The 23,060-nt window shown below is 39.3% G+C and overlaps 1 protein-coding gene across 1 annotated transcript in view; it reads right to left on the bottom strand.

The window, feature by feature from the left end:
* Positions 1 to 23,060, bottom strand: part of CCN4 (cellular communication network factor 4) — a 50,434-nt gene that overhangs the window by 10,633 nt on the left and 16,741 nt on the right. Inside the window, exons 2-3 of the mRNA XM_074202492.1 lie at positions 6,044 to 6,323; positions 606 to 863 (exon numbers count right to left, since the gene is read on the bottom strand). Coding sequence (XP_074058593.1) covers positions 606 to 863; positions 6,044 to 6,323 — 538 coding nt within the window. The remainder of the gene's footprint in view (positions 1 to 605; positions 864 to 6,043; positions 6,324 to 23,060) is intronic.

Raw genomic sequence — 23,060 nt, 5'->3', positions numbered from 1 at the left:
TTTGATTTAGCAATACCAGATTGAGACTGTTAGGTCTCAAAGAGAATAGGACCCACATGTAGATGACTTCTAATATGCCATCTTGTACTATCAGCAATATCATATTCTTGAAGCAGGGAAGGGGAGGTTTGCACCCATGAGTTTGTTTATGTAGGAAATTCTTGGTATGAAAATTCCCTGCACCAATATTGATCCACAATTCATCTGTCATTTATAGTTTTTTGAGTTATCTGAGGCACTGAGAGATTAAGTGATGATCTCGCAGTTAATGTGAATCAGACAAAGGACTTGAACTTTGCCATTCTTGCTTCCAAAGTCAACTTTGTATCTTTGATCCAATGGAATTTTTCATCATTTTATCTTATGTAAATTTGGGATAGCATTCTCACTTTAATTTTCTTTAGATACCATACAACATTGCTGGGTGGAATGCTAATCACATCGTGGACCCTCAATAATTGTCCTCCTTTATTCATTGAATGACTGGTTGCCTAGTAAATCCCAGACAATTGCATAAACTCATTGCTAGAGCTAAAATGGAAGTCTAAATTCTTCCCAACCTTTTCTTCCCAAGGTCAGGAACTTCTCCTTTCCCCTGCCCTTACCTGAGGGAGAGATGTGTCGTGGCAAGGTTTTCCGGGGTTTCTTCGAATCATCACAGATCCACTGCTCACAGCATCGTCCTGCCATCTTGATCCTCTTAGGGTTGGGGCACCAGAGTCGTGGTGGGCGAGAGTTGGTGCAGAGAGGAATGCAGCCCACAGCCCCATTGATGCAAGTACAGTTGAACTTGCAGTTAGGCTGGAAAGACTGGCCATTCCTATACCTCACCCCATCTAGGACACAGCCTACACCAACCATTTCTGGAAATACACAGAACAGGAACCATCACCAATAATGAGGCTTGGTTTTTAACAGGGAGGTCACTGTGGTGTAATAGAAAGAGAACCTTAGACTCATCAGGTTAGGGGATGAAGGTATCATGGAGGGTGTGTGGTCTTCAAGAGGTGAAAAAAAAGAACTGACTAGGGATTATGCAGAGAGAGAACTAACAGTGATTGCTTTTGGAACATGTGACACAGATGGGTTTGGATATGACTTGGTGGTGTGACTCAAGGAGTCAAAAGCAGCAAGGTGGTACAATGGATAGAGCACTGACCCTGGAGTCAGGAGGACTTGAATTTGAATATAGAATCAGACATTTATTTGCTGTGTGACCCTGGGCAATTTACTTAACCCTGTTTGCCTCAAAAAAAAAAAAAAAAAGAAAGAGTCAGAGAACATATAATATGAAATCAAATGCTATCTAAATTTCTGAGGTAACCTCACCTCCAGAATGAGTCTCTTTATGAATTCTGCTTTGTGGTAAGATTTTCATTTATCTCACTCTAGTCATGGCTCTAATTTTGTTGACCTCACTGTAATCATAGAACTGAAAAACATTGGTTTAATTCCTAGATTTTCAATTAGCTTGCTGTGTCATCACTGACAGATCTCTTTATTTCTAAGAATCTCAATTTCCTCAGTTGTATAAAATGGAGATTTAAATATTTGCATTATCTTCCTAAAATCATAGAACTTTAGCACTGAAAAGGACTTCAACTATTATAAGTGTGTGTGTGTATACATACATACACACACACATATATACATATATATGTATATGTGTAAACCAATATTCCAAAATAGGTAACATTTTATAAAGTACTTTCTACAAAGAACTATGAAAATAGATTTAATAAGTACTATTATTCTTCTCATTTTAAAGTTAAAGAAACTGAGACTCATTGTGGTTAAGTGTTTAGTTGAGTGACCCAGCTAAGAAGTGACATAGCCCAGATTTGAATCTGATTCTGATTCCAAATTTAGGATTCTTTTTTCTAGATCACTAAATTTCCCTCATAGTTTTATTGTGAGAAGAGTACACTATTATCATAATTAAATGTGATGACTAGTATTAGGACAATTGATAATGAAATATTGTTATGATAATAATCATTCTTCTAGTAAAACCCTCTTGCAAAAGCTCATGATGTTGATGTAAGTGATTTTGGGTTCTCAAAGCCTCTATGAGTTGAAATAAAATCCTGGAAGTTCCTATCAATCTGGAAAGGTGGACTAGAATTCTTTATTGCTTCTCTCTAATTGACACAAGGATAGCCTGTTCTGTTCCTTGTTTTACAGGACTAGAGTATTTGGAGTTGGAGGAGAAATTAGGTACATCTAGTCTATATTTGGTAGTTAGTGTAGTGGAGAGAATGCTAAAAGCTAGGAAGACTTATGTTCCTGGGTTCAAATCCAGTCTCAGACACCTGCTAGCTTTGTGATCCTGGACAAGTCACTTAATCCCATTTGCCTCAATGATCTAAGAGAGGAAAAGGCAAATCACTCCAGTATCTTTGCCAAGAAAACCCCAATTGGGTCACAAAGGCTTGAATATGACTGAAATGGCACAAAACAACATTCTGGTCTTGCAAGATAACATACTCCTGTAGTCCCTGCTTCTGAGGAACCTGAGCCTGGTCGATGGGTTAATCATTCAAAATGAAATCTGAACAAAGTCCGGCACCAGTATGGTGAACCTATGGAAGCTGAGGACATTAGCCTATCTTCAGAGTTCAGAAAAACACAGTGGATCAGAGGTTACCTGCTGATCAACTTTGGGGTTGAACCGATCTCTGAGCCTATCTCTGGGGGAGAGAGGGAAGATCCAATTTCATAGCAACAATAAACAAACAAAAGCCCCAATCTCCTTTCTTCTCCACCATCCCCTCACCTTAATATTTTTATAAGAAAATAACCAGAGACTGCCAAAAGGGTCTATAACAAAAAAAAGAGGTGAAGAACCCCTTTGAAATTTAGAAATTCTTTGCTAAAATTCTTTGCTAGGGTCTTTCTAGTCTTAAATTGGATGAGTCTCTAAATGAAATCTGGTAAGGAATAGACATGTGACTGATCCAGTGACAGGGGATCCACAAACAAGACTGGGCACTATCCCTGGCTTTCCCCATGCCTGAAAGACTCTTCCTCTTCTCTGCTTCCTGCCTTCCCTGACTTTCTTTAAGTCTTCTAGAAGAACCTTTCCCCTAACTTCTCTTTATTCTAGTGCCTTCCCTCTGTTAATTATGTCTATTTATTCTGCATATCACTTGCTTTTATATATTTGTTTGCTTATTGTTTCTCCCATTAGTTTGTGAGATCTTCAAGAATTGTCTTTTGTCTCTTGTCTTCTTCCTTCCCTCCTCTCTTTTCTTTCTTCCTTCCCAACTTTTTTCTTTGTTTTTCCTCCCTCCCTCCCTTCCTTCCTCCCTCCCTCTCTCCCTCCCTTCCCTCCCTCCCTCCTTCCTTTCTTCCTTCCCAATAAATATTTATTAATGATTCCCTGACTAAATTGGAGATAATCTGTGAGAAAGAGGGAAGCTACTAATATTAAAGGGGACCAGGAAAGGACCCTTGTAGAAGGTGGGACGTTAAGCACATTTGTTGCCATTTTGTTGTTGAGCTGTTTCAGTCATGTCCAATTTTTGTGACCTCATTTGGGATTTTCTTGACAAAGATCCTAGAATAGTTTACCATTTCCTTCTCCAATTAATTTTATAGGTGAGAAAACTGAGGCAAATAGGGTTAAATGAGTCGCTTAGGGTAACACAGATAATAAGTGTCTGAGGCCAGATTTGAACTCAGGCTTTCCTGATTTCAGGCCTGAAGTTCTATCCACTGTGCCTCCCAGTTGACATATTAAACATACAAAGCCTAATAAATGGTCATTGCCTAATTGACTGCCCTTAACCCCATATCAACAAATATTCATTAAACACCTATAGAGTCCTGTGCTAGGAAAGTTTAGTTAAGATTTGTACCCTAATAAAGCATATGGGACAGTCTGGGATCTCTATTACTGGTCTGAAAAAGGAAAAGACATTAAAACCACAAGAATGCAGGGTTCAGACTTATTTCTCCATATCACATACCCACAATGTCTTCCTCCCACATCCTATCTCTGCCTGTTGTCATACTGGCAAACTATCAATCTGAGCTCAGTTTCATCCTCTGTAAGACTGGTACAAATTTAGCTCCCTACTATACATCCCTCCACCAGGAAACTAGGGCCTACTCAGGCATCTTGTCCCATGGTGCCCCTTCCCCCAACCGTTTTCCCTTTCTTGCTCTTAGAGCCGTAGTCACAACAATGCTACCATTGCTCCCTATGGTGCTACTCAGTTTCTGGGCCTTCCCAGACCACAACTCCAAATTTTAGATAGGCATTGTTTCCCCGATTGGAATACAAGCTCCATGAGGGCTAGGCTATCTCATTTTGTATTTGTCAGTGCCTAATACTGTGCCTAGAAGATACTAATCACTTCTTATATGTATTCAGTCAATAAGTAGGACCTAAGTGCCAGACACTGTGTTAAACCCTGGGGATAAACATAGAGGCAAATGAATGCATGTTCCAGTCTGTAAATTAAAAATTAAAATTTTAAAAAGAGGTAAAGACAGCCCTTGCCTTCAAGGAGTTTGATGTTTGTCTTTTGTTCTCAAAGAAGACCACAACATCAGGGAGGTGATGCCATGACAAGCACATAAATTGAATTTAAGTGAGGGGGAGAGCCTCACTTTCTCCTCAAGAGTCATCTGGGTCCAGTGGTCAGATATGTATCAGGATGACTGGAGATAGCCTTGAATGTGAGGCAAATCAGGGTTAAGTGACTTGCCTAAGGTCACACAGCTAATAAATGATTCAAATTCAAACTCTCTGAGGATAGATTCGAACTCTCATCCACCTGACTTCAAGGCCAGTGTGCTATCCACTGTACCACCTAGCTGCCTTTTGTTTCTTTTGTCTTCTTCCTTCCCTCCTCTCTTTTCTTTCTTCCTTCCCAACTTTTTTTTCTTTGTTTTTCCTCCCTCCCTCCCTCCCTTTTCCTCCCTCCCTTGGGGAGATAATACCCATTCATTGATTCATCCATCCATCCATCTATCTATCCATTCACATACCCACTCATCCCCCCATCCATCCAACATCCATCCATCCATCCATCCATCCATCCATCCATCCATCATCCATCTATCCACCAACCCACCCATCCATCCTTCCATTAATCCATTCACCCATCCACCCATCCATCCACCCATTCAGTTGTCCATTCACCTACCTAGCCACCTAACCATCCATTCATTCATCCATTCACCCATCCAGCCACCAATCCATCCCCTCATCCATCCACTCCCATTCACCCATCCACCCATCCACCCATCCATCCATCCATCCAACTAACCACACATCCATCTATTCATCCATCCACCTATCCACCCACCCATCCACTTATCCATTCATCCATTCACCCACCCAACTATCCATCCATCCATCCATCCATCCATCCATCCATCCATCCATCCATCCATCCTTCTATTAATCCCATTCACCCATCCACCCATCCATCCATCCATTCAGTTGCCCATTCACCCACCCAGCCACTCAACCACCCATTCCTTCATCCATTTACCCATCCAGTCACCCATCCATCCCCTCATCCATCCAACCACCCATTCACCCACTCATCCATCTATCCATCCATCCTTCCATTAATCCATTCACCCATTCATCCATCCATTCATATACCCATTCATTCATATACCCATTCATTCATCCATTCACCTACCCATTCACTCAGCCACCCATTAATTCACCCATTCATCCATCCATCCCTACATCGATCCAACCACCCATTCACCCATCCATCCATCCATCCTTCCATCCATCCATTCATCCATTCATCCATCTATCCATCCATCCATTCAACCAACCATCCAAGGGCCATCTAATATCTCAGTTAGTTCTATTATTTTGTTTTGTAATATAATGATTCAAATTCCAGCTCCAATGTCTTATATAAAGAGGTGACATAAAACAAGGGAATCTGACAGAAAGAATGCCTGGCAGGCTTTAGGGAGCCATTGCAGGATCTTGATTGAGTGATCTGGTTAAGGTCTATGCACAAGAGAGCTAAGACTAGCAGCTTACAGTAAGGTTGTCACTTACGTGCACACACTCCTATTGCGTACCTCGGGCGGTCCCCACTGTAGTCGCAGTACAAGCCCCGGTGCGGATCACAAGTGGCTGCCTCTGTGCAATTGTCACCAAGCTGCTGGGCACACATCTTGCAACACTCGCAGCCATCAGTGATGAGGCTGATGCCAGGGGGGCATCGGGGTGGTGTTGGCGGGCACTCACATGGCCACTTACAGAACTGAGGACGTGATGAGGTATCTTCCACAGGGGCTAAGGTTTGGGGCATGATAGTAGAAGACTGGATAAAGGCCTGGAGAGAGAAAACAGAGGAGAGGAAAAAGTCCAATGTTAGATCCCAATGGAATGTTACTAATGATTTTAATCCCCTTGTTTTCCAGAAAAGGAAACTGAGACAGAGAGGGAAATTGAATTGTGCAAGGTTGGACAGCAGACTTTGGACTTATATCTAGGACTCCTGAATCTCAGTGCAGTGCTTTTCCCATTATTCCTATGCAGTAGTGGTGGACAACTAAACAATGCTGTGGAACAAGTACCAAACTTCAAGTCAGGAAGGCCTGAGTTCAAATCTAACCTCAGACACTTACTAGCTATGTGATCCTGGGCAAATCACTTAACCTATTTGCTTCAGTTTCCTCATCTGTAAAATGAACTGGAAGAAAGAAATAGCAAACCATTCCAGTATCTTTGCCAAGAAAACCCCACATAGGGTCCCAGAGACTTGGACATGACTGAAATGACTGAACAAAACAATAGTGCTGGTAATGGTGCTACCTAACTGGAAACTTCTTTTAGTGTTATTTCCATTCTATTAATTTACATTGCATTGCTTCCCACCATATCCCAATGTATCCCACTATATCCCATTGCATCACATTTGCTCATCTCTGTTCTTATGACATTTTCAATCCAGTTGATTAGTAGAGGGTCACATATACAAATAATTATAATAGGGATCATAATATGATAATGAACATCTTAGAAAGGAAAGATTATTTATTGATGGGGAGATCAGGGCTATATCTCTGAATTATGGATCACCTGAGCTGGATCTTGAAAGAAGTAGAGGATTTCAGTAAACTGATGAGGGTGGGAAGTGGGAAGACCATCCTGGGGGGAGGGGGACAGGGTGAGCCAAGGTACAAAGGCAGAAAAGATCAAGATTTGGGTTTTGCAAGCAGTTCAGAATATTTGGAATGGGGATTGCATAAAAGACTGATAAGCCTAGAAAGTTATATTAGAGCCAAATAACAAAAGACTTTGAATACAAGCATTAGGAATTGGTATGTTATTTGGTTAAGCAATTGGAAGGGGGGAAACATGAAGGAAGAAAGAAAAGAATCAGATGGCTTACTGGGTGAAGGAAGAACTCAGTTTCAATTATACCTCTAATACACTGGCTGCATGGCTTTGGTCAAGTCACTGAACCTCGTCCCCCACAGGAAAACATTTTGGACCATTCTCTGCTTAAGAGAAGGAACTGATTCTACTTTTCCATTTGTATCTCTGGTGCTTCTTACATAGTAAGTGTTTTAGCAGAGACTAAACTGAACTGTCGTAGTGCAAAGAATTTTCTCCTTGAGAATGTCCTAAACCAATGAAATCACAGGCTTAGTAAAACAACAACAAGGACAAAAACAACAAAAAAAGGCAAAGCAAAATTTATTCTCTGTCTTCCCACCCCCACTCCCCTTCTCACCAAATAGGCATAAAAAGGCATGTAAAAAGGAAATAATATGGTCCTAGTGCAATATTAAAATGTTATTTTGTTCACCTATTTTTGAAGATCTATTTGTTTCCTCATATTATTCACATATTTTTGAAGCATATGCTCATAGTCATGCAAAAGGGAGGGACCTGAGAGGCCTTTTATTACAATCCTTTTATTTGAGAAAACTGAGACTAGTTGACATGCCTAGGGTTACACAGGGACCAAGTATCAGAGGTAAGATTTAAACACAGCTCCTCTGACTCTGAAGCATGGGCTCTCTCCACTGAACCCAACTCTCCTAGTCAGAGATTGTCAGAGTTAGGGGGACTTGACAACCCATCTAGCCTGTTCACCTCATTTTACAGAGGCCCAGAGAGGGTGAGGGAATGACCTACCCAAGGTCATACAATTAGTCAGTGACAAAATCAGCCCTGGTTCTCACCCCATTTCCTTTTTCATGAAGGTGGAGCTTTCTTAGAAAAGGAAAGATTACCTTCCCAGTCTGCCAGGAACTTAAGCAGAACTCATCTATAGTGTATTCTTTGGAAAGCTGAGCTGGCTGAGAGCAAGCAATGAGCTCAGCTAATTTGATATATTAGACCAGAGTTTACATTAGAAATATTACATTTTCCCCAACTTTTCTGACTAACCACACAAATCCAGTTCTTTATTTCCCTTATCACTGCCCTGGACATCATCAGCCAAAACAGCAACACCTCTTATATATTTGCTGGGAATATAGAAGTGTGAGCATAAAACTCTACATTTTAGAGAAATTTAACAACCTCCTCATTTTATAGATAATAACAGTAGGATCCACAGAAATTAAGAGACTTGTTTGTGATCACATGACTGACAATTAGCAAAGCCATTCCCTGGGGTGGTTAGACAGTTCCTTGCTCACTTAATTAATGTTTATTGGATTGAATTGAATGAGACCATGGAAGAGATAAAAGATTATTGCTGTTGTTGAGTTGTTTCAGTCATAGCTGTGACTCCATTCAGGGTTTTCTTGGCAAAGATACTGGAGTGGTTTACCATTTCCTTCTCCAGCTCATTTTACAGATGAAGAAACTAAGGCAAATAGGGTTAAGTGACTTGCCAAAATCACATAGCTAGTAAGCATCTAAGGTTATATTTGGATTTAGGTCCTCCTACCCCCAGGACCAGTGCTCTATCCACTGCATCACCTAAATATATTGAGATGGAAGGACCAGGTATTAATAACAATGTTGATGAAGATGATGCTTATGATAGTAGAAGGTCAGTTGTCAGTGGTGACAAATATCTGGATGTGATGATATAATTGTATTTTAAAACCTTCAAAGGATGGTTTCTCCCCTTCACCACCTAATTTTTCTCACTTAACTTCTTAGGCTTTTGTTTCCTCAGCCATAAAATGAGTATGCTGAACTGGACAGCTTCTGAGGACCCTCCCAACTAGACAGCCATGACTATATAAGCTTATGAAGCTTAGTTCATCATTTCAGTATGAAGGTGCTGATAGAGGTAGCTGTGAAAGTGGGGAAGAGATCATTGGACTAGGAATCAGGTAAATATTAAATTGTTAAAAGAAAGAAGGAAAGAATAAAGAAGGGATGAAAGAAAGAAGGAAGGAAGAAAGAAAGGAAGGAAGGAAGAAGGAAAGAAAGAAAGGAAGGAAGGTAGAAAGGAAGGAAGAAAAGAAGGAAGAGAAAAGAAAGAAAAAAGAAAGAAAAAAGAAGGAAAGTAAGAAAGAGGAAGGGAAAGAGAAAAGGAAAGAAAGGGAAGAAGAGAAGGCAGAAAGAAAGGAAGACAAAAATAAAGAACATTTATTTAAGAACTATCATATCAAGTAAGTGTCAAGTTCCCAAGGCTGGAATTGAACTCAAACACTCCTGATTCCAGGATCCACTGTGCTCCTAAGCTACTCTCAGACACTGCACATTGGCTATATCATCCTTTCCAAGTCACTTAACCCTGATTGCCTCACATCCATAACATCTCCAGTCGCTTTGATTCCTATCTGATTCTGGAGGAGAAAGTAAGGCTAGCACAGCACCCCCTCACTCAAATCCAGCTCATGTTCTTGTCATGGCATAACCTCCCTGTTATCATGATCATCTTCAAGAACAAAGGATGAGCAACTAAAATACACACACACACACACACATGCATACACACACACACACACACACACACAACTATGTACTAGGTACTATACTAAGGTTAAGGATGCAAATCCAAAGCAAGACAATTTTTGTCCTTAAGGTGCCAGCATTCCAATATGAATGTGTACAAGGAAACACATAGAGAGAAGTGGTGACCAGAGAAAGGTGTTTTAATCTGGGAAGTCTTGGGGACACTGAATAGAAGAGTACAAAAGTTGATGGGTTTGATCTTTCCAGAAACTGTGGTAGAGTTGATTTGATTATTGGTCCCGGAGTAGGTAGTGGAAAGCTGTGATAGGAGAGGGTTTGGTTAGGTGGTACTTCAGACATCGTGGTGGCAGGGTGGACAAGAAGATAGCTGGGGTGAAGCATTTACTTGTCTAAGGCTGGCTTAATGAAGTGGACTCAGAACCAAGAAAGGGAAGAATTACTTATTAAATGCTTATGATTTGCTAGGCTAATATTGTCTTATTTGAAATTCTCACAATAACACTGTGGGATATTATTACCATTTTACAGTTGGGGAAATTGTGATCATGACTAAATTGCCCAGGATCACATAACTCATAAGTGTCTGATACTTCATTTGAACTCAGGTCTTTATCACTCAATGAATCAAACATTTATTAAGCCTTTTCTGTGCATTAGGCATCGTACTAAGCTCTGAGGCTACCTCAGAAGGCAGAAGACGGTGTCCTACCTTAAGGAGCTTACAGTGTAAAGAGGTAAACACCTTACAAACAAACTCCCAGGTAAAAGCAAGTTGTAGACAAGATAAATTGAAGATTATCCAAGGGGAAGACACTGGAATGAAGAGGAACTGGGAAAGGCTTCTATCAAAAGATGAAATTTTGTTGGACTTGAAGGAACCAGGCAAACTGGAGATATAAGGGGTGAGAAGACAGAGGACTCAGGCAAGGACAGCTAGTGTCCGCCTGGAACCCAGAGATGCAGAGTCTTGCTTGAGGAACAAGAAGGAGGCTAGCCTAGCACTCTGTTCTAGCTGCTGAGAGGTTACCCTAAATATCCATTGTAATATTCACATTTTTATTGTAGTTGTAGATTTATACAATGCTTTACTGCTAGCAGCTCTAGGAGATTGGTGGGAACAGTTAGTATTACCCCATCTTACAGATGAGTAAAGTCACTAGTGGTAGTCAAATATCTGGTAAATGTCACAGTTATTTGGATTAGAACCCAGGTTTCATTCCCAAGGACAATACACTTCGTAGGGTTGGGGACCATATTTGTATATTTTCATTTGTCCCCAAATTGCCTTGCTCCATAAGCAAGTGATCAGGAAATGTTTTTTGGATGGAATACTAATCAAAGTAGTTGACATTTTTATAGAGACAAACTGCATCCATCCAGACATGAGAAGCAGGCTAGAACATCAACCTGAGAATCAGAAAGATCTAGGACTAAATTACACCTCAAAATCTCTGCAGATCTGGGACAGGCCACTTAATCTTTCTGAACCCCAGTTTTCTATTTGTCAAATAAGGACATGATAGTACCACTGACCTCAGATTATTGTGTGTCAAATGAGATACTGCATGTAAAGTATTTTGAAAATTTTAAAGTATAACTATCATCTCATTTGTGCCTCATGTTAACCCAGTGAAAGGGATAGCTTAAATATTATTCTACAGATGAAAAATCTGAGGATCATTTGCTAGTAAATCCCAGAGGTAACCTACAAATCTAGGGCTCTTCCTTCCATTGCATATTGTTGAATTGTTAGGATGATGTTCTCAAAGAAGACCATGACATCAGGGAGGTGATGCCATGACAAGCACATGAATTGAAGTTGAATGAGGAATGCTGCGCTACGTCACCAGCCTCACTTTTTCCTCCAGAGCCATTGGGTTCCAGGAGTCAGATATGAATCAGGATGCCTGGGGATAACCCTGGATGAGAGGCAGTCAAGGTTAAGTGACTCCCTTAAGTCACATATTTAGCAAATGTCAGGTTTTTGAAGCCAAATTTGAACTCAAGACCCAACTCCAGGGCTAAGTGCTCCATTCATTGGGCCACCTAGGTACTGGAATTTGGTTCATCCTCTTGTGGATGCCGGCAAATCATAGGATTTCAAGCTGGAAGAAGCCTCAAAGATTCTTTTAGTCTTTAATTCTACAGATGGGGAAACAGACCCAGAGAAAAGAAATGGCTAAAGCACTTGTGCCCTATATCAAACATAGAGCTGAAAGATCCCCAGGAGAAGACTTTCTGACTTCCTTGTTCTGATAAAATAACTACTTTTCCTTTCTCTGTATTTTTGTGAGCAAGACCTTTTCTTCTGGTGCCACCTAGTGGTGAGGGATGCTCTTCACTTGTGTTTGGGGAACTGTCCTGCCTATCAATGAATATACCGAAGAATTTGATACACCTTGATAGAAAAGAACCCCTCAGTGGTTGGTTCATGTTCTTCCTTCCTTTCTGATCAGTTAAATCCAGTACAATCCATCACTTTTTTTCTTAAGTCTTTGCTACAATCAAGCTCTGCTACCTGTTGGGGACATAAATGTAAAAACATGTCAGAGATTTTGCCCTTGAAGAGTTCCCCCATTTAATTAAGAAGAAGCCTGCTGTGACAGAATGAACACCATGATCTGGAATGAGCTGGAGTCAAGAGATTTGGGTTCAAATTCCACCTCAGACACTTATTTTAGCTGTGCAGCATTGGGCAAATCACTTCATCTGTAAAATGGAGATAAAAATATTTGTATAATCTACCTCATGAGGCTTGAGAAAAGTACTTTGCAAACTTGAAATGCACACTACGGTTCTTTTAAACTACCCCGGGTGACAGAATGTATACAACAATAAGCATAGACTATACACAGTGGTGCACTGTGGAATGAATCCTGATGTGGAATCATTCGACTCGGTTCTTTACTACCTGAGTGACCTTGGAAAAGTCACTCAATTTCCTTGAGAGTCAGCTTCCTAGAAGGGAATAAGGGAATTTATATAGTGCCAATTAAGTACCAGACACTGTGCTAAGCGTTTGACAAATATTATTTCATTTGATCCTCACAACAGACATGAGAATTAAGTATCATTTTATTTCTAATTTAGGAAACCGAGGCAAAAAGGAATTAAGTGACTTGTCTAGGATTATGCAGGTAATAATACTTAACATTTCTATGGTATAGACTATGAGTCAGTCACTATACTAAGCAATTTACATTTATTATTTTATTTGAGCTTTATAATAATCTTGCAAGGCATTATTGTTATCTTTAATAATAATTTCCCATTTTACTGCTACACCAGGCTTCTTCTAATTAGAAGGGGAATGTGTTACTAATAGAGATAATAATAATTCCCCATATTATAGATGAAGAAACTGAAGCAAAGAGAGATGAAAAGCCTTGTCCAGGATGACATTGCCAGGGTAAATTAGAACTCAGATCTTCCTCACTCCAGACTCAGCATCTCATCTACTTCTATACTTAGTTGCTAGATGGATTCCATCTTCTCTTCCAATTCTAAATCTGTGATAAAGAAAAACAGTGATCTCAGAAAAATTCTCTCTCTCTCTCTCTCTCTCTCTCTCTCTCTCTCTCTCTCTCTCTCGGAAGTATTCTTGGTATATTTGGTATACTTGAACCAAGTATACTTGAAAGAAGAAAAGAATTTCAATAGTATGAGATGGATTGGGGTATTTTATTGGAATGGCTGCAATCTCTTGTGAATACTAACTTCTGGCTTTATTCCCTAGCATCTCTCCAGGGACTGATTTGTCTGTCTGGCTTTCTAGCTCTTTTCTTGGTCAGAGGTTGTCAAACTAAGAGCCGCAGGCCAAATCCCATCTAGTTGCTTGTTGTCATATGGTCCCTGAATTAAGAATGGTTTTTATACTTTTTGTATTATAAAATGATTTTCTCCCATAAACTAAGAATTCTTTTTGGTTAAGACTTCCCCTAACTTTTTTTCTCCCACAAGAGCAACAGCAACTAAAATCAAGACTTGCTTTAAACTTTGAAAAGTGTTTTATGTACGTTATTTCATTTGGGATCCCCTCCCTTAGCCTTTCTCCTTTAACCAGTTTGCTTGCCTGCTCAAAGGGCTTGAATGAGATGGGGTCAACAATTCCCTTTCTTCTGATGAGATCTGCCCTGTCTCTGCAACCTGCATTATTCTTGGTACTAACCCATTCACATAACTTAAGGACCTAGAGACTATTGGTCCCATTGCTGAATCCTTAAGACTTTGGATGTTTCCATCTACCCTGTCATATTTTCAAAAATGTATTGTGTCCCTGAATTGCATTGCGAATATAGCATTTGGCATATAATAAGTGTTTAATAGATACTTTTTCATTCAGTCATTCGTTCTATCCTTAAAATAGTATGAAGTAGGTTCTATTATTATCCTCATTTTAGAGATGGTTGGTATTCATTATAGAATTATAGGATGTTACAAATGGAAGAGAGTTTAAAATCCTTACTCCCTCTCCCATTTAGTAGCATCCATGCTGCTGACCTTTGGTGACAATAACATTAACTCCAAGTTCATCAACCATATCCCAGTCTATCAGGTTCAAGTACTCGCTACTATCCCAACATAAGGAATTCAGAGAATCATAGATTTTGAGCTTGAAGGGACCTTAGGAATCACAAGACCCAAATCTTTTTCTTTAGTTAGTTTTTTTAAATTTTTTTTTTACAAGATCCAAATCTTACAAAACCTTGAGATAGTAGTTAACTTGTTCAAGGTCACAGAGGTAGTAAGTGGCACAATTGAGATGTGAACACAGAAACTCTGAATAGAAATCCCAGGTTCTTTCTATGGTACAAGCAGAGGATCGAAAAATCCTAGAGAAGAAAGAGGAAAAAATTCAAGATAATTTAGCCTGACTCATTTAAAAATGACAGGGAATTTCATAGCAGAAATTTAAATAGCACTTTATGATTTACAAAGCACTCTACAACAAATCCTTTGCCTTCTACAATCTTTCAGAAGTATACAGGGCAGTGATTATGGATAATGGATAAGAAAACTGAAACCCAGAACCCATAGAAGTGAAATAATTTACTCTAGGTAAGATAGCTTGATATCATAGTGACAGAGCCAAATTAGAACCAAGCATTTTCATGTAGCCTAGAAGTTCATAACCATTTTTGTGCACTGGATTTCTAGGACATTCTGGTCAAGCCTGTGGTTGGACTCCTTCTCAGAAAAAAGATTTTAAGCAATTGAGGAAATGTGAAATTTTAGTTCATGATTAAGTATATATAAAAATATAATTTTCCCCAAGTTTATACAGTGATCTGCTGTTATTTTAACATTACCCTCTTTCCAACTAAGTTATTGTGGAGATGTTGAAAAGGAAGTGGATCCTAAACTTGGGTTTAAAATTCTGACATATAAGCTATGAAACCTTAGGCCAAGTCACCTTTCTTCTTTGGTTCTCAATTTCTTCATTCAGATAATGGGCCTAGCATTTATACCTACTTCATAGCATTGTATGTACCTTGAAGATGTGTGTGTGTGTGTGTGTGTTTGTGTGTGTGTGTGTGTGTGTGTATGTGTAAGTTATTATTTTGTTCTGAAGGTCAAGTTTGTATTATGATTTCTAGTGGTACAATTCTTACTCCAGGATATCCAAGTTTAATGATTGGTTGATTAGTATATCTGTATATGGAACAATCAAATGGTTTAAAACTAGACTAGAGCCATGTCCAACTCTTCAAAACCCCATGGGCCATACTATCCATGAGTTTGTTTTTTTTAGTGAGGCAATCAGGGTTAAGTGACTTACCTAGAGTCACACAGCTAGTGAGGCTAGTCTTGAACTCAGGTGTTCCTGACCCAAGGACCAGTACTCTATCTACTGCACCAACTAGCTAACCCCATGCTATTTTCTTGGCAAGTATACTGGAAAGATTTATCTTTTCCTTCTAAAGTGTATTGAGAGAGTGACTTGTCCAGGGTCACAGAGTTATTATATCCAAGGATTGATTTGAGCTCTGGTATTCCCAACTCCAAGCTCAGCTCCCTATCCTCTGAGCTACCTTATATCTAACACATAGCCTTATAGAATTACCTGAGATTCACCTTGGCCTCACAGCTACAAAGTACCATAAGCAGAATTTGTAGTCATGTTTCCCTTACCCCCAATGCAGCACTCTTGTCTTTAAGTCCTAGGGAGTGAGGTATCATTGATGAAGTTAATTAATAAATATTTATTAAGCCAAGACCAAGTCTAAGTTATTGTGCTAAGCTCCAGAGATCCAAAGAAAGATGAAACCATCCCTGCCCTCAAGGAGCTTCCAGTCTAATGGGGGAGACAACATGCAAACATCTATGTACAGACAAGTTATTTACAGATAAATAGAAGATAACCAACAGAAGAAAAACACAGGAATTAAGAGGGTTTAGGAAAAACTTATGTATAAGATAGAATTTAAGCTGGGACTTAAAGGATGTCAGGGAAGTCAGGAGGTAGAGATAAGAAGGGAGAATAATATTCCAGGAATGGGGGACGTCATTGGATACCCCAAGTTAGTCTGAAGGACCACTTCACTCCTATCAGATTGGCTAAAATGATCAAAAAAAAGAAAAGAAAAAGAAAAAAGAAAATTCATGAGTTGCAAGATGGATTGTGTGTGTGTGTGTGTGTGTGTGTGTGTGTGTGTGTGTGTGTGTGTAAATGTACATGAAAGGTATAAAAAGAATAGGAGGGTAGAGGTAGGTGCAGGCTATGGATGGGTATTGAGAGAGCTGATATAACAATTAACAAGGGAGACCAGCAAGGAGGCTACCAGGTAAAAGAAGAAGGAGGAATCTTTTTCCTTTTTCCTTTTTCATCTGTAACATGCTATATCCTGTAATGAAGTTATCTTTAAAATAGGGATATGGGACCAACTTCACTGGGTTACCTTTCACAGTCCAAGATAATATAAGCAAAACATCACGGCATAAAAAAAAGACTGTGGATCATTTCCCTGTGGGGTGATATGAAGGATTAGCAGAGAAGCAGACTCTTATAAGGAAAAACTTTTAAAGAGTTTGATTGGCTGTCAATAAGGAAAAAGCTCCTGTGGTCCACAGTGACTCCTCAGGACACCTCAGGGGAGGACTAAAGCATTCATTCAGGAAAATAGGCAAATGTAGCTATAGCCTAAGCAGAAGAGAGAGCAGTGAATAAGACTGAAGGCCTCAGATGGTTTGGACTAAACTCTGAACCAGGATAGTATTTTATGGATCACAGTTTCTTGGCCTTAGGGGACTCATGGAGTAATCTCTAGTTATTCTTTAGATTGGGGCTCCAATTCCTTTCCAGTGACCCCTGTCAGCTTCCTCAGGGAGCTGGAGAGGCCCATGCTGGCTTGGTGCTTAGTCAGGGAAGGATGTCCTCTATGTCTGTGCCCTCCTCTAAACAGCATTTCCTGAATGTGCTTCCTGAAAAGGGATGGAATTTGGGGAGTTTGTACAGATGCAAAATTCAAGGGAACCTTATAGAGAATTTCCTACATTTTATTTTTCTGACTTGGAAGCCCTTGCTAATCTGAGGGAGGGAGAAGGGGAATGGGGAATGGGATAGGGGTCACCTCAGGAAGCGTAAAACCTCATTCTGTTTTCAAATGGCATTTCAGTTTTTGCATCTTGGACTTATTAGCACTGGGTTTGTAGAAAGGAGATCTGCTTTTAAACACCTATGGGACCCTACCCACCCAGTAATGGGTGGGAACCAGGGAGGTCAGTCTTCAAAGAAGCAGCTGTAACCTTTTGTCGTTATTACTTCAGTTTTGTCCAGCTCTTGGTGACCCCATTTGAGGTGTTCCTGACAAAAATAAAAAAGTGATTTGTCATTTCCTTCTCTAGCACATTTTACAGATAAGGAGGCTGAAGTAAACAGGATGAAGTGACTAGCTCAGGGTCACATAGCTAGTAAGGATCTAAAGTGAATTTGAATTTAAGAAGATGAGCCTTCTTGACTCTAGGCTCAGCACTCTATCCACTGTGCCACCTAATTGTTCCCAAGAATAGTTGGCAATCACAGCCACCCCTCCTATGAGGAAAGGAGTTCTGTTTTCAACTAGGGGCCAGTGGTGAGAAAATTAGACCAGTGAGTCCTTGCCTTGAAGAGTATTAGGACTTCTTTATAATGAAATTAAGGGATTTTATCATACTTTCATGTTACAGTAGTTGGGGCCTTCACTGATTAAGAGCTGGAGGGAACTTCAGAGGTCACCTAGTGTTCTTCTTTTAGACATTAGGAAACAAACATCAGAGATGTTAAATGGCGTGTCTAGGGTCAGATGGGAAGTGACAAGAGTTAAGATTTGAGTTCTTCTGGCTCGAGACTCAGTCAGTATCCTTCCAAAATAGTAGCTGCTTAAAGTTGACTGGGACTCGATTTTTGCATTAGTAAATGCAAATTAGTAAAATTGCAATGAGTAAACTAGCAAATTAATAAATTAGTAAAATGAGGGACTTAAAAGTCATATAATGGAAAGAATTAATATAAAAAACTCTGATACTAGTACATAGGAGAGTTCTGGGCAAAGTAATATGATTAAACTAGGGACATTGAGGTAGAAGAAGTGAAGATCTAATGGAGGTAGGTTAGTGGCTTTTGAGGATCTGAAGTACTGTCAGGTGATAGAAGAATTAGATTTGTCTCCTTGTCTTCCAGAGGACACAACCAAAGGAAATAGGTTGGAATGTCTGAGAAATATATTTTCCCCAGACTTTATGTAAGTAAAAACTTCTTAGCAATAGAATGATCTTCCAAGTAGAATAGGTAATCTTGGATCAAATTAGGTTTCCCCCTCATTTGAGGTCTCTGGGAAAAGGCTGGATGACCATTTGTGTGGTGAAGTAAAGGGGATATGTGTATCAGTTATTGATGCCCATTGTAATCCTGAGAACCTGGGGATTTGGTGGTCTATTGGCAATACAACTTTTTTGCCAACTAGGCAACAGCCGCTTTGTAGAATTTGGAGGACAACAGACCTTAGTTCCTTCCATAAGTGCTCCAAAGTCATGGTTGAGCTAAAGAGAATTTTTTTTTGAACTTTAACTGGGTTTATGTGGCAGTATGCCTATCAATACACCAAGCAAAGAAAAATAAACCTTTCCCTCCATAGAATCATGGAATCCCAGAGCTGGAAAGACCTCCCTACCTGACCCAATCCCTACCTGAACAACCATCCCTTCTCCAGTATTCCCAATATAAATAGCTATCAGACTTTATTTAATCTCCAGGAGTGGAGAATTTAACTACCTTTAAGGCAGTCCATTCCACTTGAAAAATAATTAGCTTCTGGGACAGTGAGGTGGCACAGTGTATAGTGCACCAGCCCTGGAGGACTTGAGTTCAAATCTGATCTCAGACACTTAATAAGGTCACCTGTGCGACCTTGGGCAAGTCACTTACTCCCATTACCTTAAGTAAATAAACAAAATTTAAAAGAAAAATAAATAACTTCCTTAGAAGTTTTGCCTCATATTGAGATGGAAATTTTGCATCCTTGTGATTTCCTTCTAATTCTTTCTTCTTGAGTCAAGCAGAACATTTCTGAATCTTCTTTCAGATATAATTTGAAAGAACATGAGGCAGCTAAGTGGCACAGTGAATAGAGAGTTGGGTCTGGAGTCAGGAATATGTGAGTTTGAATCTAATCTCAGAAATTTATTAGTTATATGTCCCTGGGAAAGTCTCAGTCTCTAGATGGCTGTCTACTCCAGATTCTTCAAGAGTCAAATGAGAATGATAATAATAACACTACTGTACAGGATTGTTGTAAGAATCAGATGGGTTCATTGATCAGTATATTACTTGTCACATGGTAGATGCTTAATAATTGTTTATCCCTTTCCCTTTCATGGAACAGCTTTTCATGTATTTAAAAACAACTATTATGTTTTTTTCCTAAGCCTTATCTTTTATGTTAAGTCAATTCTTTTTTTTTCCTTCAAATTTTAAAAATTGGTTGGGTCCAAGCATCAATTTTTAAATAATCATTATTTGAAAGAAATTGATAATAAGAAATCAATATACAGAAATATCTGGAATGCAGCTAAAGCAGTATTTTTTTTTCTCTTTTTGCAAGGCAATGGGGTTAAGTGGCTTGCCCAAGGCCACACAGCTAGGTAATTAAATGTCTGAGGTCAGATTTTAACTCAGGTCCTCCTGACTCCAGGGCCAGTGCTCTATCTACTGCACCACCTAGCTGCCCCCGCTTATTTTTTTTTTTTTTAACAAAGATGAAAAGTAATGAACTAAATATGCATTAAGAACTCAATTCCTTCCAACATATATTTACCTAGCACTTAACTATGTGCTAGACAATGGGAGTGCAAAGATAAAATGAGATAATGCCTGCCCTCATTGAGTTTATATTCTACTAAGAGGATTCAGCAAGTAAACAGATAAGTAAAATGCAAGTTAAATTAATGCAAGAAGGGAGAGAGTATTACTAGCTGGAGGAATCAAGGAAGGCTTCTTTAAATTGCTCACTTTATGGCACAGTTTGTAGTCCCCTCCCCTCTCTGACTACCTTGATATACAACACATTGTAGGTGGCTAACTAACCTGTCACAAAAGCCTAAAATATTCTGTACATGTGGTCTGGAGGGCTAAGGCAGAGTGGTAATATTACTTTCTAGTTACATGCTACTCCTCTGAATGTAGTCTCAGATAACATTTATTTATTCATTTTTATGTTAAAATGGAGTGGCCACAGTATACCATATTGTTGTTTTGGTTCTTGCTGGTGGTGGGAGGCAGCTACAATTGGCCACACTATTGGCTCATACTGAACTTACCATCCACCAAAACAACAAGCTGTTTCCCCCTTCTCCCTTTTTTTTTTTAGGTTTTTGCAAGGCAAATGGGATTAAGTGGCTTGCCCAAGGCCACACAGCTAGGTAATTATTAAATGTCTGAGACTGGATTTGAACCCAGCTACTCCTGACTCCAAGGCTGGTGCTTTATCCACTGTGCCACCTAGCCACCTGGTCCCCCCTTCTCCCTTAAGAATTAACATCTAGGGGGCAGCTAGGTGATGCAAATAGATATAGCACTGACCCTCGAGTCAGGAGGACCTGAATTCAAATGTGATCTCAGACACTTAATAATTACTTAGCTGTGTGACCTTGGACAAGTTACTTAACCCCACGCCTTGCAAAAGAAAAAAAAAACAAAAAACAAAAATCTAAAATAAAAATATAAATATAAGATCATCCTTAAAAAAAAGAATTAGAATCTAATCATACTTCTCCCATCCCATTTATGCCATGGATTTTTCACTCATGTAAAGATTTTTTTTTCAGTTCTTTTTTTCAATCATGCCCAGCTCTTTATGACTCCATTTGAGGTTTACTTGGCAAAGTCATTGGAGTGTTTTGCCATTTCCTTTTCCAACTCATTTTACGATTGAGGAAACTGAGGCAAAAAGGGTAAAGTGACTATCCAGGGTCAAACAGCTACTAAGTGTCTAGCTTGAATCCGGGAAGATGAGTCTTCCTGACTCCAAGTTTGGCATTCTAACCATGTACCGTCTGGCTACAAGTATAGATCAGAGCAAATTTTAGCATTATGTTCATCTGTTCATTTTCTGTTCCTAGAATGATAGAATCAAAATGTTTATCAGAGTAGAAATGGACATCAGAGGTCATCCAGTTCTACCTATGTGTCAACAACATGACTCCTCTCAATGATGCTCCTGACAAGGGGACATCAACTCTTTTCTTGAATCTCTCCAAGGATGAGGTTCTCACTTTCTCTTTATTTGAGCTTGTCTGTTGGATCATTATTAAATTAAAAGTTTATATATTCCCACTCCCCAAAGTTTCCAACATAGACAGGTCTTGCACACACACACAAAAAGACATTAGATAATTGTAAGATTTAGTGGAATTTTGTGCAATTCTGCTTAATTTCCACCATCATCTCCTGATGCCATGTCTCTAGATTGACTTGACTATTCACTCTGGGGAAAAACAACCATAAGGGACACCTGTTGACCAAGCTATGCTATGCAGCTGAATGGAGAACACTTGGAATAAGAAAAATCTGGGTTCAAACTCTGACTCTGATATACTGTCTGATACTGGGCAAGTCATTTAAATTGAATGCCTGAGTTTCTTTATCTGTAAAATAGGCATAATAATAGCACTTATCTCCAGAGTTGTTGTGCAAATCAAATGGGTTAATAATATAACATGTTTGACACATAATAACCCTTATTTTAATATTAAACAGCAAGATGGAACAGTGGATTGATTACTGGACCTAGAGTCAAGAAGACATCAGATCCAAATCAGCCAATGACATGGCAAGTCATTTAATTTTTTGGTCTCAGTTTCCTCAACCATAACATGGGAATAATATCTCCTACCTCCCAATGTTGTCATTTGGATTAAATGAGATCATGTATGTAAGGTGTTTTGCAAAAGCATTACATAAATGCTAGCTATGACAATGTCCATCTAGCTTTTCCCCTTCTCTTTTTTATATCAACATTACTATGGTCTTAGACATTATTCAAATCAATGTGGGGTGTTTTGAGAGAATTTTTAAAAACTATGAAAATGTCTCCTATCAACTTGCATCAAAATAGTCTACAATTGAGAATAGATTTTGTTCAAAAGGCAAAATTTAATTGAAAGGGTATGTCAAGAAAACATATTCCTGGGTGAAAACCTATAGGTTGAGAGTTTATTTAGGTGAGAATCACCACCTCCCAAAAGATCTGTATAAAAGGTGCTATTTATATTATCAACATCATCAATGGAAGCAATGTGGCAGTCATTGTCTATTATGTGATGTCTGACCAGAAGGAAGAGGAAATGGATGATGAGTTCCAGAAATATATCAAAAAAAGAACAACAGACACAAGATGTGGTAATGATGGGGAACTTCCACCATCTGAACATTCTGTTCAGTCATTTTCAGTTTTTGTGATCCCATTTGGAATTTTCTTGGCAAAGACATTGGAGTAGCTTACCATTTCCTTCTCCAGCTCATTTTATAGAAGAGGAACCTGAGGTAAAGAGGGTTAAGTGACTTGCCCAGATTATCCAGTGTCTGAAGTTAAATTTGAATTCAGGAAGATGACCCTTCATGACTCCAGGTCTGGTGCTCTACACAATGTACCACCTATTTGCCCTGAACATCTAATGGTGCACTTTCTCAAAAAATAAAGAG

Source organism: Macrotis lagotis, chromosome X, assembly GCF_037893015.1.
Source record: "Macrotis lagotis isolate mMagLag1 chromosome X, bilby.v1.9.chrom.fasta, whole genome shotgun sequence".
Classification (NCBI taxonomy): domain Eukaryota; kingdom Metazoa; phylum Chordata; class Mammalia; order Peramelemorphia; family Peramelidae; genus Macrotis; species Macrotis lagotis.
This window is presented reverse-complemented; position numbering and strand designations above follow the sequence as displayed.